Source organism: Sturnira hondurensis, unplaced genomic scaffold (genome assembly GCF_014824575.4).
Source record: "Sturnira hondurensis isolate 20B ecotype Veracruz unplaced genomic scaffold, ASM1482457v3 Scaffold0003801, whole genome shotgun sequence".
NCBI lineage: Eukaryota > Metazoa > Chordata > Mammalia > Chiroptera > Phyllostomidae > Sturnira > Sturnira hondurensis.
In genome coordinates this window covers 4,183,345-4,198,994 of record NW_028076432.1, presented here as the reverse complement: position 1 = coordinate 4,198,994, position 15,650 = coordinate 4,183,345, and the positions used below count along the sequence as shown (strand labels likewise).

At 41.6% G+C, this 15,650-nt stretch overlaps 1 protein-coding gene across 16 annotated transcripts in view; it reads left to right on the top strand.

The window, feature by feature from the left end:
• DLG2 (discs large MAGUK scaffold protein 2) overlaps window positions 1–15,650 on the top strand; it is a 1,965,529-nt gene that overhangs the window by 1,884,615 nt on the left and 65,264 nt on the right. For all 16 annotated transcript variants that reach the window (XM_037042840.1, XM_037042852.1, XM_037042842.1 and 13 more), the window contains 2 exons: window positions 2,452–2,628; window positions 15,120–15,195. In XM_037042840.1, the coding sequence (XP_036898735.1) occupies window positions 2,452–2,628; window positions 15,120–15,195 (253 nt within the window). The remainder of the gene's footprint in view (window positions 1–2,451; window positions 2,629–15,119; window positions 15,196–15,650) is intronic.

The following is a 15,650-nucleotide window of genomic DNA, read 5'->3' as shown; positions in this document are numbered from 1 at the left end:
ATGCTGTCTACCAGGGAGGCTCGTGAGAGAATTCAGGGTCCGGGTTTTTACTGGGGGCTGGTCATGTAGGCTCCTCTGCCCAACATTTCTCCAGACCGCCAGAAAAAAAAAAAACAGTGTTCAACATAATGTTATTGTTTATACAGTTCAGGCAGGGAGAGCCATTTTGACTAGGAAATGGTAAGAAACTTCCCAAAATCCAAGTTCCCAGGTGTCAGCCAAGGGCCACCCTTGCAAATAGATGTTTTTAAAGATAGTGACCTCAGGTTTGCTGCGTTAACTACGTGTGCACAGAGTAGCATTTGTAGAAAGGATTTTTATGAATAAGCACTCAAAAGGAAAAGGGAAAATAATAACAATAACCATAGCAGTTCATAGGACTGATTGTCACTGTGCGCCTGTCCCTCACTGTTGTGCGTGCTCTCTCTGCATTGGCTCAGGTAACATTTCGTCCACCCAACTCCTAGATGCAGATACTGTTATCACCACTGTGGTTTATATATGAAGGAGCTGAGACCTAAAAGACGTTCAGTAGCTTGCCTGGATGTCCAGCTATATAACTTGCAGGAAGTCATAGGACCAGAGTACAGCCCTGACAATGTGGCCTGTTGGTCTATATTCTTTTTTTCTTTTAGTCCTCACCTGAGGGTATGTTTTTATTGATTTTAGAGAGAGAAGAATGGACAGAGAGAGAGAAAAAACAGCAGAGTGATAGAGAAACATCAATCAGTTGCCTCCCATGTACGCCCCAACTGGGAATCAAACCTGCAACCTTTTAGTGTTGGGACAATGCTTCAACCAACTGAGCCACCCAGCCAGGGCCCTCAATCTATATTCTTTACCCCTATGTTACACTCTGCTACACTGCACTTACCAGGGGCTAGGGGCTTTGTATGTGTTATTTTATTAATGCTCACAACAATTCTGTGTGAATATAGTTATTGGACTAATTGTGCATTTTTAAAAAACCTGTGGCTCAGAAATGTTAATTTATGTCCCATCACCCCACCAGAGAAGTGACAGTGTCTGGAGTGTGTCTCTGCCCTCTCCCAGCCTGGTTTTTCCTGGTGGGGGCTTTGTTGAAACTTTTGGTAGGGAACATGCAAATGGTCAAGGTGGAAATGAGTCCTTCTGGAGTCTGGGCTAAGAGACTTCCCCCATAGTCCTCATGTGGAGACAGAGTTAATGGAAAAAGGGGGTTGTGTTGGAGTAATTCAACTTTCCCTGCATTATTTCAGAGCTTTAGATGCTGTCTTTAGCTCTTTTTAGTTCCCATGACAGCAAATGTGATATTTCTTTCATGAGGAAAAAAAAAGAAAGAAAAAGAACCACACTCAATCCTCAGCAATATTAGAAAATCTGTTTCCCAGATCTAACTAATTTTTCTTGCATAGTGGTTACACTCTAGGGAAATTCTCAGAATGGAATCAAAAGGGAACAAACAGGGAGATGGCAAAATCTGCTTCTGCAGAGGAACTGTACGCTGTGGGTGTGGAGGTGGTTTGTGAGAGAGGGAGATGTATGAGGAGGGGGCAACGTAGGACCTGAGACAAATTGTCAGCATCTGAAGGCAACAGCTGGTTGGTTTTAAGGTCTCGGTCATCATTCATCGTTTTAATTTTGCTTCCAATTCCCTCACTCCACCAGTCATACATGTGCTGGGCTTTGTTAGGCTAAGCAAATGTTTTTTGGTGGGGAAGGAATGATACATAAAAGCAAGAATTTCCATTCGGAGTGACAACTGCAATGATGAGGTAGGCTCAGCATTCTATGGAAGCAAAAAGACTTGTCTTGTTCATGTAATTTTGACCTGTCTAGACATACACACATAAACATAGGTGTATGTGTTTGTATTATTGCATCTTAAGCATTTATTCATGTCATTATATTATTAGCCTCTGCAACCATTGAATTTCAGTGATGGACCAATATTCCATTTGAGTGGAAGGATCACAGTCCTCTGTGTGTGGACATTTAAGTTGTTACCATTCTTCCCTATTATAAAGGGAAGAGTTCTACAGACTGATACATCTGAGCGGATTTGTTCATAACACAACTGTTTTATTCAGAAAGATGCTCATGTTTCTCTTCAATATTTCTTTCTTTTTAGTGATTGTAAAAATTTGACCGTAGTGGGAGGGGGGAAAATATATTCTTTAGGTACGAACCTATCTTTACCACCTCCTATCATCATCTTGGCACAAATGATTGTCTCCAAGAAAAGTACCCCAGTTTCAGGGGTCTATAAACTCTGCCCTGCAATCACCAAGGAGAAGTAAGAACTAACGACAATCTGTGACCAAAGCAATAAGAAAGTGGACCACGCTTTGGGCGTTAGTCCTAGAAGATGGATAATGGGTTCTCGGGGCCAGAGTGAAGAATCCAAACAATGAATCCTAAATCTGTGCTCCAGAGATTCCTAACAATCTCTTCTCTTGTTATTCCCTCCAGAGCCATGTTCGACTATGACAAGAGCAAGGACAGTGGGCTGCCAAGTCAAGGACTTAGTTTTAAATATGGAGATATTCTCCACGTTATCAACGCCTCTGATGATGAGTGGTGGCAAGCCCGGAGAGTCACCCTGGAGGGGGACAGTGAGGAGATGGGGGTCATCCCCAGCAAACGGAGGTAAGAATGCCCTTTCCATTTCAGAGCTTTGCTTTTCGGCTATCCAGGGCGTGGAGATGAGGGAAGATGAAGATGTGGCAAAATGTTCACAAAGTATCTATTTGAGCAGGATGGTCAGTTGGCAGGAAAATTGATCGTGGTGACAGGTGACGTGAATTAATATTCTCACTTCGTATTAGGGTTTTACCAAAACTGGGGATTGTGGTAAGGTTGTGATAGAGGAAGAAAGGATCTGCCTTCTAAAACTTTACCCAGCACTCCCCTTTTCAAGATTATGCTTACCAGTTTGTACGCTGACTTGCAAACTCTGAGGGCTTAGTCCAAATGTTCAAAATTTAACAAATAATTCTATAGAAAGGCCACGTAAAAGTCCAATAAAGTAGATCATTTACTACACTAAGGCCCTGGCTCTGTATTGAAGGAAATAAACTAGAAACCCCCATTCCAAATCCAGATGCTTGGGATACGAGATATCACATATCTGGTTGAAAGACTGGTTGTAAACGGTTTTTCACTCTTTTAGTTACTCCTCTCCCCCACCCTGCCCTCCAGCTTTCCACTCCCACTCAGATACATGATTCTATATGTTTCCTAAGTCAAGAGTATTATGTTGTTTCTTTTCTAAGCATTTGTTCAAGTCTACTCTGGAAAGGCAGGAATGTACTTCAGAAGAGCCAACTCCTTCATCTGTCCCAGCAGCTTCCACTCATCACCACTGGGAAGCAACTTTCCTTCCCCCAGATATTGTCTAAGAAACAAATTATCTACACCCTAGAAAAGAGATATGATATGAAAGCAAAGTGAGGAGCAATGCTTATTCACAGCAACTTGTTCTGGAGTTGCAGGTTTCTCAAAGGCCTCTTTTCACACCCAGACACCCCAAATACTTTTGTAAAAAATCCTCAGTGAAGCGAGTGTGTAAGTGTGACTACATACTTACAAAGAGATCCAGTGACTGAGCTAGCACAACCCACGGTGAGAAGACGTAACTCACATGGAAGGACAACTGCAGGGTATTTGCAACCCAAGGAAGACTTGTTTCCCATCTTCTCTGCCTGGGGCCACACAGCCCAGGGAGAAATGTGGGGCAGGGCACAGCTGCTCCTTCACTTTTAGTGGGGGACCAAGTGGCAGAGAAGGAGCTGAAACCACAGGGAATCTCCCCACTCCATGCCCATGCCTACAAATCTCCCACCAGCAGACAGTTCCCTAGGTCTCTCTGCACCTCTGGGCTCCTATGCAATTGCCTCCCATCGCCCTAAGAGAACATTATGAGTTTCTACTGTGGCTTCTAACGTTTTTCTAAAAGATTTTGTATTCAGAGCCCTTTCTCTCAGCCTTAGTTTATATTCTGTGTTTCTCCATTTCTATGTACTTCAAAAAATGCCAAGGCAACATACATTTTCATATGTTTGATTTAATTAATCAAAGCTGCCTGAGGGGCTGCTCTGTAGAAAAATGCCGCAAGGATGAAATGGATAGAGGAAGAAAAACTGTGTGGGAATAGATTTCACCTCATTTTTTAAATTATATTTTATAGATTATGCTATTACAGTTGTCCCAATATTTCCCCCTTTGCCCCCCTCCACCCAGCATCCCCCACAACCTCAGGCAATCCCCACACCATTGTTCATGTTCATGGTTCTTTGGCTACTCCATTTCTATACTGTGCTTTACCTCCTCACGGTTATTCTGTAACTACCAATTTGCACTTTTTAATCCCCTCACCTCTTCACCCATTCCCCACACCCTGCTTCCTCCTGGCAACCATTGAAATGCTCTCCATATCCATGATTCTGCCTCTGTTTGTATTGGCTTAGTTTGTTTTTGAGGTCCAATTATGGATAAATATGCATTTATTGCCATTTTATTGTTCATAGTTTTGATCTTCTTTTATTTAAATAAGTCTCTTTAAAATTTCATATAATAATGGTTCAGCAAGGATAAACTCCTTTAGATTTTTCTTCTCTGGGAAGCTCTTTGTCTGCCCTTCAGTTGTAAATGAAGTCTTTGCTGGGTAGAGCAATCTTGGCTGTAGGTCCCTGCTTTTCATGACTTTGAGTGTTTCTTGTCAATCCCTTCTAGCCTGCAAAGTTTCTTTTGAGAAATCAACTGATAGTCTTATGGAACTCCTTTGTAGGTAATTATCTCCTTTTCTCTTGTTGCTTTAAAGATTCTCTTTTTGTCTTTAACCTTTGCCATTTTAATTATGATGTGTCTAGGAGTGGGCCTCTAAGATCCATCTTGTTTGGGACTCTCTGTGCTTCCTGGACTTGCATATCTATTTCCTTCACCAAATTAGAAAAGTTTTCTTTCATTATTCTTTTCAAATAGATTTTCAACTTCTTGCTCTTTCTCTTCTCCTTCTAACACCCCTATGACGTGAATGTTTGAACGCTTGAAGTTATCCCATAGGCTGCTTACACTATCCTCATTTTTTTATTCTTTTTTCTTTGTGTTCTGATTGATTATTTTTGCTTCCTTATGTTCCAAATCACTGATGTGATTCTCAGCTTCATCCACGCTGTATATTGTTCTTTATTTCCATTGGTGTATCCTTCATTTCTGACTAGATCTTTTTATGTTCCTGAGGTCCTCACTAAGTTCCTTGAGCATCCTTCTAACCAATGTTTTGAACTCTGCATCTAATAGATTACTTATCTCCACTTTGTTTAACTCTTTTTCTGGAGTTTTGTTCTGTTCTTTTATTTGAGCCATGTTTGTTTGTCTCCTCATTTTGGCAGCCTCCCTGTGTCTGTTTCTATGTATTAGGTAGAGTTGCTATGACTCCATAGGGTCCAGTGGCACAGCCTACACTATCATCAAAGCTGGGTCTCCAGGTGCACCCTTCATGTGGGCTTGAGTATACCCTTCTGTTGTGGTTGAGCCTTGATTTATGTTGGCAGGTCAATGGGAAGGATTTACTCAGGCCAGTGAGCTGCAAGGATTGGCTGTTGCCACTGAGCACCAACCTCCACCCTCCGTGGAGGATCAGATGTGCAGGGTCAGCCCTGTTGTGCTCCAACATGGTCTGTTGCTGTCTACTGCATGTGCAGACTCTGGGGTTTCCCAGATGGTGCAGGTCAAGTTTAGCCCCCACCTGTGTTCTGCCCAGGGCTGCCCTGCATGAGCTATAAAGCGATCTTAGATGGCTGCTACTTGTGCTGGGCGTGAAGATTCCCAGGCAAAGCCATACTGTGAATCTAGGCTGGCTGCTGCTAGTGCTGGGCCTGGGGCCACTTAGCAAAAGGTACAGGGGCTGGGAACTCACTGAGGCTGTTTGTTGCTTGTTTGAGAGGATTTAGGAAGTTGTAAAGCATGGGTCCAAGACCAGCTATTCATATGGAAAAATCACTGTTAACAACTTATTGGGCCTCTAAGTTGGGTAGGAAGGAGTCTCAGGGGATTTCCAGGGCAGGGCAAACATTGTTAGCCAGGTTGATGGAGTCTCACATATGTCACCTGCCGGCCTTGTGGCTCTACAGGAGAAGGGTTCAGAAAAGGCACAATGGTCTCTGCCAGCCTTTCTGTCTGGCAGAAAGCTGTCCCCCAGCTCCTACCTTGATGCCAAACATGTCGGTTCTGTATGCCACTAGTGCTTTTCAAGCTGCTACCCCAGTGCTGGAGCTCAGAAGGAGTGAGTCTGAGTATGTCCGTGTTCTTTAAGGGGAACTGCTTGGGACTCTAGAAACTTTTTCCACTGACCAAGTGTCTGCTGGTTTCTGCAGCCAGAGGTTTGGGGAACTTATCTTTGTTGGCACTGGGCTGGGGGCCCTCGTGTGGGTCCAAGTCTCCTCACTCCTGAAATGTCCCTCCCAAATTTTTATCTACTTCACATGGATGTGGGAACAGGGGCCACATTCCTGCCCCTCCTGCCAGTCTGAATGGATGTAGTTTCTTTAATTCCGTAGCTGTCAGATTCTACTAAACTCAATTTCAACAGTTCTGAGCGATGGTTGTTCAATAGTTGAGTGTCATTCTCATGCTAGGAGTGAGCCATATTTATCTATGCTGCCATCTTGACCTGAAGTCCCTCAGCTCATTTTAAAGAAGTTCTTTTGCTAAGTAGGAGCTGCCTAGAGAAGGTCTCAATTACCTGGGAAGATAGTAAACTAGAGCAATGGTTTTCACACCAGGGAAACATTATAAAAGCTTAGAAATGCCCACCCTCTGCTTCCCTGACCCTCTTCCACACCTCCCCCTATGCAAACACATGCACACACTCTAAGATTCTAATTTAGTCCATCTGGAGTGGGTCCAGAAATCTGTATTTTTTATAAGTTCCTGCAGGTGATTCTGATAATAGAAGATCCAATGTTGTGAAAAATTGTAAAAGGGATTCAAGCTTCAGAGGGGAGAGTTGACCTGTGTGATTTTCAGCCTCTTTTCCCACCTGGCGGTTCTGTGATTCTAACCAGCCTTGTCAATCATCCCTCATTTGTTGGATCACACATCCCATTTTCTCCAGGAAGTGTTCTTGGTGCTATTCCTCTTCAGGTGATTTTCCACCTAGCTGTCTTTCTTTTTTGGATGAAAACCATTTTGACAACCATACTACAGCTGGCCTGGGAAAGATGTTTGTCGGGTGAATATAATATTGATATTTATTTGTATTGTATCTCATGAGGGTCCAGTAATTTCCCCCTTTGTGAGTGAACACATATATGAACACATGTGACTGTAATTTCTCTAAAATTTTCTCCTTGGGATTTTAATTCTATCCATATATGTTCCTATTGTTGTTTTATATGATTATAAAAGTAACACATTCTTGCTGAAAATTGGGAAAAATTTTTCCAAAAGAAAAATGAAGAGTATAACAAAGAAGTAAAAATCACTTAAAATCACATCCGGCAAAGAGTTCTTATGCACTTATTTTAATGCAATTTAAGATCAGTCATGAGCCTGTTCTGAGCCTGCTCTTTAATACTTCACTCATACGAGGCACCCTCACTTCATATTATATCCAGCATCTTAAAACTGTAGCTCAGAATAAATAGCAGCTGGTAGAAATATGATTTACTGTTAGATTGGGGTTATTTTTTTCAATCCTGACTCGTTTTACAAGTATAGTTCAGATAGTAGAGCTGATCTGGAAAAAATCTCATAATGGATGATGTCGGTGTGGGATATTTCCCTTTACAAAAACATCTCCTTATTATGATTCCACTTAATCATCCTAGTAAAATCAAGATGAAAATTACTGCCTTCCCTCTATATTTTTTTGAAAGTGGCAAATAAATTTTATTTACCAAAACACTCTGAGAAATGCTAGATGCTATTCTAAGCCCTTTATAATTAACTGATTTAAACTTCATTACAACCCTATGAAGAAAGAGAAATTATTATTTCCATTTTATAAATCAGGAGATTGGTTAACTTGCCTGAAATTGCCCCACTAGTAAGTGACAGAACTGGCATTTGAATCCAGACTGCAGAGTTGATGCTCTTGATTCACATGCAATCCTACCTCCCAAGGTTCCAAAAGTAAGACTGCAAAAATTTAATTCAGCAATCATTGCTTGAGTAGCATCTGTACGCCAAAGACGGTCATCAGGGCAATGTCTGAAGCAACATTTATGGGACCATCATGTAGCTACGGCACACCTTCACTGTGATTAGAGCAATAAGGAAGAGCTCTATCATAAATAAAGGTACTCTCCTACTCTGCTCAAACTTCCATAACAAAATACTACACACTGGGTAGCTTAAATAACAGACATTTATTACTCACAGTTCTAGAGACTGAGAGTCCAAATTCAAAGTGCTGGCTTATTGGGTTCCCAGTGAGGGCCCTCTTCCTTGTTGGCAAATGGCCTTGAAGAGAACAGTGAAACTGTGTTCTTACATGGCTAAGAGATTGTCTTTTTTCATGTCTCTTCTCCTTATAAGGGCACTAATCCCACTTATAATGTCTCCAACCTCCTGTTCTAATTCTCTCCCTAGGTGCCACTTTCAAATACCATCACAATGGGGATTAGGGATTTAACAAATGAATTGGCAGGGGATGGGGGGCACAGCCATTCAGTCCATAGCAAGTATCAAGGCAAGTGAAAAGGCAACAGAGAGATGGATTCCTTCTGGTGATAGCACTGACTGTGTATTGAGCCTGGTGCTTTCAAATGTATGATTTCATTTAATCTTCACAAATCCCTCATAAGGAAACCAAGGATCACAGCCAGACACTGGCTGGACCCAGGTCTCCCTAGTAGTAAGACTAGGTGGCTTCCCTCTATACCAAGAATATACCAGGAGCTCTTGCCAACTAAGGAGTTCTTAACTATGTTTCAGACACGGTGCTAAATAATTTTCTTGTATTATCTCATTTAACGTTCACCATAATTTTATATGTATATAGATATATACAGATATAGAGTAGAGAGAGAGAGAGAGAAGCATCAATCTGTTGTTTCACTTACTTATGAATTCATTGGTGGATTCTTGTATGTGCCCTGACCAGGGATCAATCCTGCAACATTGGCATATCAGGACAACACTAACAAACTGAGCTACCTGGCAAGGGCCACCATAATTTTTGATAATTGTGTTAACATTCCAATTTTAACAACATGAAATCTGACATCCTAACAGGCTGAATGACCTGACCTAAACCACAGACCTAGTAAGTGGTAGGGGCAAAATTCAAACCTAGGCTTATGATTTCAACACTTGAACTCTTAGCATAGAATATTTGTTTTCTGCGACTGCATAGTTTGTGAGTGGCCAAGCTGAGATTTTTTTCCACAGTCTTCTAATCCAAGTATCTATACATTGTCCCATAGTGACCGGTCACCTGGGCTCTCAAATGATAGCTTGCAGCTAGCACTGCATAAGGGTCTACTCACCTAGCCTTTGCAACAAGCCTGTGGCCAACAACGTGGATGGCATTTCAATTCTTCCTGCAACAGGGCTTTTTGGAGCACAGGCAAAGGAACACCCAGTGCCAAATGATGTTCCCACCACCCAGTGCTCCAAGCCTGACTTCATTGTGTGTTTGGCCAGAACCTGAAAGCACCAGATGGGAATTGGCTAAGAGGGCAGAGGGAGACAGTTGAACTCATTAAAGCAAGACCATTTGGTACTCTCTGGAGATGCTAGGTGTCAGAACTGATTGCTCAAATTTTGCCATCCAGTTTGTATTTTCAGTATTTTGGTCAGTGACCAAACGAGGGAGGAGAGGATTTTTTCTGCTTAAACAATCTAATTAATTGCTTGCCTCTCTTGAGTGTGAGAGAAGTACAGCAGTCCTTCTCATCATTACTCGGTCTACCTTTTCCTTAGGTAAAGAGTTATGGACCTTCACATCACCTATTTCTGCCAAAGGAGTCTTACTTAGTAAAATAATTAGAGAAGGTGATGCCAAGTAAAAAGTTGTGAAATGATGAACAACTTTTTATCAGAAACACTTGTTTGGGGAAGTCACTTAAACTCTCTAAGCCTCGGTTTTCACATTCAGGTCAAGAACCAGTAAGCTCCTTGAAGGTTCATTTATTCATTCATTTATTCAACAAGATTCATTAGGTACCTAGTATATTCCCAGCTCTATCTTCAACCCTGGATCATGGTCTAGATTTTAGATATTACAGATAAAGGGCTTAGAATGGCTTTAAAAAATATTCCAATACTTCTGTGCATTTGCAAATGATGGATATTTTCCTTCCTTCAGATTTTGAGCTCAAAAGAGCATAGCATTATTTAGGGCCATTTATCCCAGCCCCTACTCTCATTTCAGCAATAAACTATCCACACGCATCCTTTAACAAGCCCTAAGAGAGAGGACAGGACTGAAGTGGGTAAGGAAGAAAAGAGAAATTATAACTACTGCTACCAAGAAGGGGGTTTGCAAGGAACTCTGACGCGGACACCAGCTTGCAGTGCCCACGGCGTCATGGATAAGATATGAGACAAATTCACATGGACTACCGAGTCCTGTGGAGGAAAAGGGACAGCATGGCTACTTCCCTCAAGGGGGGAGCACCTCAGAGCAGGCTGGCCACTCTCTCAAGGGGAAAGTGTGCTGACCCTTGCCTGGACAGGCTTTTATTGGGTTCAATTAGCACAGGAATACAGGTAAAGTTCATTAATTATTGTCAGGCAGTAAGGATCAAACAATAGATAGCATACAAAGAACTCTGAGGGCCAATTCTGAGTCAGGGTCTGTTAGCTAAAGGGTTACAGAACTTTGGGAAACAAACTCATTTCCTGCTCGGACCCTTAGCATTTAATTGAGAGCATTCTTAGCAAGGCAGTTTTCACAGGATTTTACATATTCCTTCTTAGGCCTGATCACCTGGGGAGCCTGCCCTTTCCAGCACAGGGCTGCACTGCCCTCTGTCAGTGTTTCAGGCTTAAGTCGGGCAGGGAAGTAAGGCAGCCAAGAGATTAAGAGACTTCTCACAGACAGAATGAGGACTCAGGCTTTGTCAAAGCTGAGGAGCAAGGGTCCATCACCCCCTTTCTCCATAGCTCCCCAAGTCCTTCCCTGGGGCCTCCACCTGATCATGCCTTAGGTCATTCCCGCCTTGGGGAATCTTACCCGTCATTGGCTAACTGATCAAACATTGGGGGCCAGTTATGGATGAAGGAGCAGAAGTGGCACTCCTGCCAGGGAAATAAGCTTTGTCTCCTTAGTGGCTTATGATCCAAAGGTCACTCACTCAGCCTTAGCCATGGTGGGGAGTTACAGCTCCTAAAACCAGGCAGTACAGTTCCCAACAGAACTCCAAGAGGCAAGAAATATGGGCCTCAGTGGTGAGAAAGCAAGACTATGGTGGGGTTTCAGTGATGCAAAAAGACAGCTGGAGAGAAATCAATTAAATGCTAGGTATAACCCATTCGAAATATCACATTTTTGAGAATTCTAATTGGATAAGGGAGATATGAACTGTCCTTGAACGCTGTTTCTGAAACTGAGTGGATGTGGACAGTCACCAAAGTTAGCTGTTAGCAGGTGCATGGTCAGGCCCTATTTTTGCCACTTTCTAATTGGATGAGCTTCAAGTGTCAGGTTTCCCAGCCGTAAAATAGAGTTGGTAATACCTATTATCTCTTGGTTATTGTGGGGAGCAAATGAGATGATATATATGTGAAGGAAATTTTTATTAATAATTACATGTTAAAGCTTCAGCCACCACTTAATAATCATTAATAATGAAACTTTGAACCAAAGTAGAAAGCAAAACTTTCTAATTTCTTTCATGAGTGAACCATACCATGTCACCTATGTAGTAAGGCTTTAAAATTGTTATTTACTCATTCTGTTGCCTGTTGGAAGAAGAATAATGCACCATATCAAACATTTGGTTTGTGCACATGTGTTTATGTGTGTCTGCCTGTCTGTTCATCCACCTAACAACATTCTTCACAACCCTTTTAAGAATTAAGGGGTGGACCATTAATTCTTAAGAAATCTGAGAAGAATAAAGTTAAGACCCAGGGGCCAGGGGAAAATTAGAATACTGTGGCCAAACAATTCTTAGAATAGAATACTGAGTTGACCCTAACATTATGCGTGTTTTGGCCCAGGTGAGTTCTGTGGGTTTATGCAGAATTTGCACAGCCTGATCAAAGAGCCGTGTACTGTTTCCATGCTACAGTCATTTGGGCAACATTTATTGAACTAGTCTTTTCCATAATTAGACTGGTTGATGCAACGAAGCCAGGAGAAAGTTGGGGCTATAACAGCAGTTTTAGAAAAAAAATCCCAAGAAATGAATATGAATGAGCATTTGTTCTTGGATAAAACTGAAAAAAGCTGAAGGAGCTCGGCAAAGGCATTTTCTCAGTTGAGCATCTTTCCAGTTGGCAGCTTACCTTATCTTCAGGGTCCTTGTTCTCCTCCCAACTGTCACAGGTTGGGTGCAAGTAGAAACTCTCAGTGGAACATATTGCTTAATATCTGAGGTTAGATTTGAAAAGTTTTGTTCAGCTGTTTCCACTCAAATATTCTACTCTCACACTGAAATAAATATATTCTGAAACTCCATTCTGTAACTATAGAAACCCAGATTCTCACTGTGTTTCGGCTGGAAGCACAAAAGAGCTCACAGTTAATTATTAATCTAAGAATAGCTTAGATCTCAGAAATCATTAAGTTTCTGTAAATTTGGGTTTTTTTCTCTCTATCTTTTCTTTCCCCATTTTTGAAATAAGAGCTTGCCATATTTAAGCAAAATGTCATGTTCAGACATTGCAGTGAACATTATTTTTGTTGAATAGTTTGCTAGAATACACTGTGGAGTAGTATGTGGGCTTGCCCTCAAGGGTCATGGAGCCTTGTGTGTACAATGCAAAATGAAGAAACACAAGGAAATGAGAGAATATGGACCTAGCGATACAACTAAATGCTATTGTGGCCCAAAGGAAAAAATGATCATGTCTCACTGGAGAAACTCAAAAACAAATTAAGAAGATATTTACATTTCTATTTATTTCTCTTTGAAAATTCCAACCTTCAAACAAGGCACAAGTCCTAGAACTTTCATTTTACTAGTATTTCTCAAGCCCTTCTCTCTCCTCCACCTCATTACCATTTCTTGCCTAGATTATGGCAGTATCTTCTAAATGGGCCTCCTGCTTCCAGCTGTCCCTTCTCTCCTTGAGTCTATCTTTCTCTTTCCTCAGGGTCATTTACTTGAAATGCTGATGTAACCCTGACCAGTGGGGCTGTTGGTTGAACGTTGTCCTGTGAACAAAAAGGCTGTAGGTTTGATTACTGGTCAGGGTATAACAGGGTGCAGCCAAGAGGGGGGTCCAAATAGGGATTTGTAATGGGGTCCAGAAGAGCTTGGAGATGATTGGGTCCACACCACGGGGCTCCACCTTCCCGGAATGCTGGCAGCTGTAGCCAATTGTGGGAGGAGCCAGAAATGAGGCTGCAGAGGAACCGCGTGGCTTTGGCATCTTGAAAGAGGGACCACTCAGCTTGGATGAGAGTCAGGACCCTGCAGCTTTGGAAGTGCTCAGTTTTGCCACGTGGATGCTGCCGGGAGCCTGAATCACAGACTTCTACTTCCTTCCTGAACCATGGTACTCCAGACTGGGCAGAGGGAGAAGGAAGGTCTGTGTGCATTTGTGGGTGTTCTAAAGAACTTTAGTCTGTATAACTTTTAAATACATAATAATTCCTTTCCTATTCACCAGTCTGGCATTGAGAGACTTTTTCCTCTGGCAGCGGGCAAAGCGAACCTAGTATAGGGGAGGAACCCCCAGAGAAAAAAGGGGGTCTTTTATATCATTCAGCCCTGCCCCTCGTCTGTTCTGTAACAAGGGCACAAGCCTGCGTTGTGGGTTTGGTCCCAGCTGGTATGTGCAAGAGGCAACCAATAGATGTGTCTCTTTCACATTGATACTACTCTCTCTTGCGTAATCCTTTCCCCTCTCTCTAGAATCAATAAGCATGTCCATAGGTGAGGATAAAAGTAAAATGTAAATACATGAATAAATAGACTGCTAATCTATTCCATCACTTTCCTGTGTTATATCTTCTAGTAATTCATGAGGGTCCCCCAAGAAAAAAACCCCAAGTCCTTAGTGTGGATGGATACCCTTTACAAGCATGCCCCACCACCAGCCTCACACCCCCATCCTTTGTGTACTGAGTATCAGAATCTTCCTACAATCTTAAGCTTGCCTATAGGCTCAGGTCATAGTACATGTTGTTTTTCCTGTCTGGTAAATTCTATCTGAACTTTTCCTCCTGGCAAGCTTTCTCATCCTTCAAGCCTCATCATTTGACACCTCCTCCAAGAAGACCACCTCAGTGCTTTCCACTTCTCTTCATCCTTCCATGAGATATACTCATATGCTCCCACATTGCTATCAGCAATCTTGTTGTGCAGCATTATCAGTCTTTATATTTGTTATAGTCGTGCTTTTAAAATGTTTTTTCGTTGTTCCTCAGCTCCCTGCTTGATGCAGGATAGGGATTCAATAAGTGACGAATACACGACATGGCAGGTAAAATGATGAAATCTGCAGCAGAGTGACAGGAGAAGGACATTGGGGAAAGGGGAAAATTCACAATTATCTATAGCACGTTTAGTTTTGAGGTGAAGGTAGAAAATTCCCTAGTGTTCTTAAAGGGAAGGGAAGAAAAAGGAAAGGAAAAGGAGAGAAGAGATGAGAAGTTCAGAGAAGAGGGAAGAAGTTTACTTATCCTCTACTTCAGGTGTTTATCTCTAGGGGCTGTGATTTCTTGAAATAAATTTTGATTAATTTATTCAGGCATTTAAATGACAAATACTGTTTTTTCTCCCTTTTTGTTCCAAATACTGTTACTGTGCGTGCGTGTAACACAGACATTCCAAGGGATGCGTTAGGTTAAAGATATTATACCAAGACTTTTTATACTGAATAAGGGAACAAAAAAATTTTAGAACACAGTTTATTTGAGCTGTATCATAAGAAGAAGAGGTGTTCCTCATTTAATGAGGAACTTAATCATAAATGACTGGTCATGTGATAGAGTCTTTATTTTCAATTTTCTTTAGGGTGGAAAGAAAGGAGCGTGCCCGATTGAAGACAGTGAAGTTCAATGCAAAGCCTGGAGTGATTGATTCAAAAGGGGTACGTACAAAATAATCAAAACATTAAAGATCTCTTAGTTGCCATGGATTTAACTGTAACATTTAGGCTTTTGGTAGCAAACAAATTATGAAGCTCCCAGACAGTAGAACACTGTTATAAATCTATTGCTAAAAGTAACGATGCAATTTCTGATGAAGTGGCTTTTGGTAGACATTAAACTGGGGGGTAAAGCTGCTAGCGGTCAGCAGAAATCATGTGTTGATGAAGGTGATATAATGACTACAATGAAGGAGAAAAAATACATAATTTAGGTGTTTTAATTTTTAAATTTCTTTTCTCTTAAATTAAAATGTTCTAAAAGGATGGATTTCATAAAAGATACCTACTCATCATAAAATACGTCTAGTCTGTTGCACATTCTGAAGTTATGACAGTAGTGATGGAAATACACATATTCTAAGTGAATACATGGATTGTTGTGACAGACATAGAAT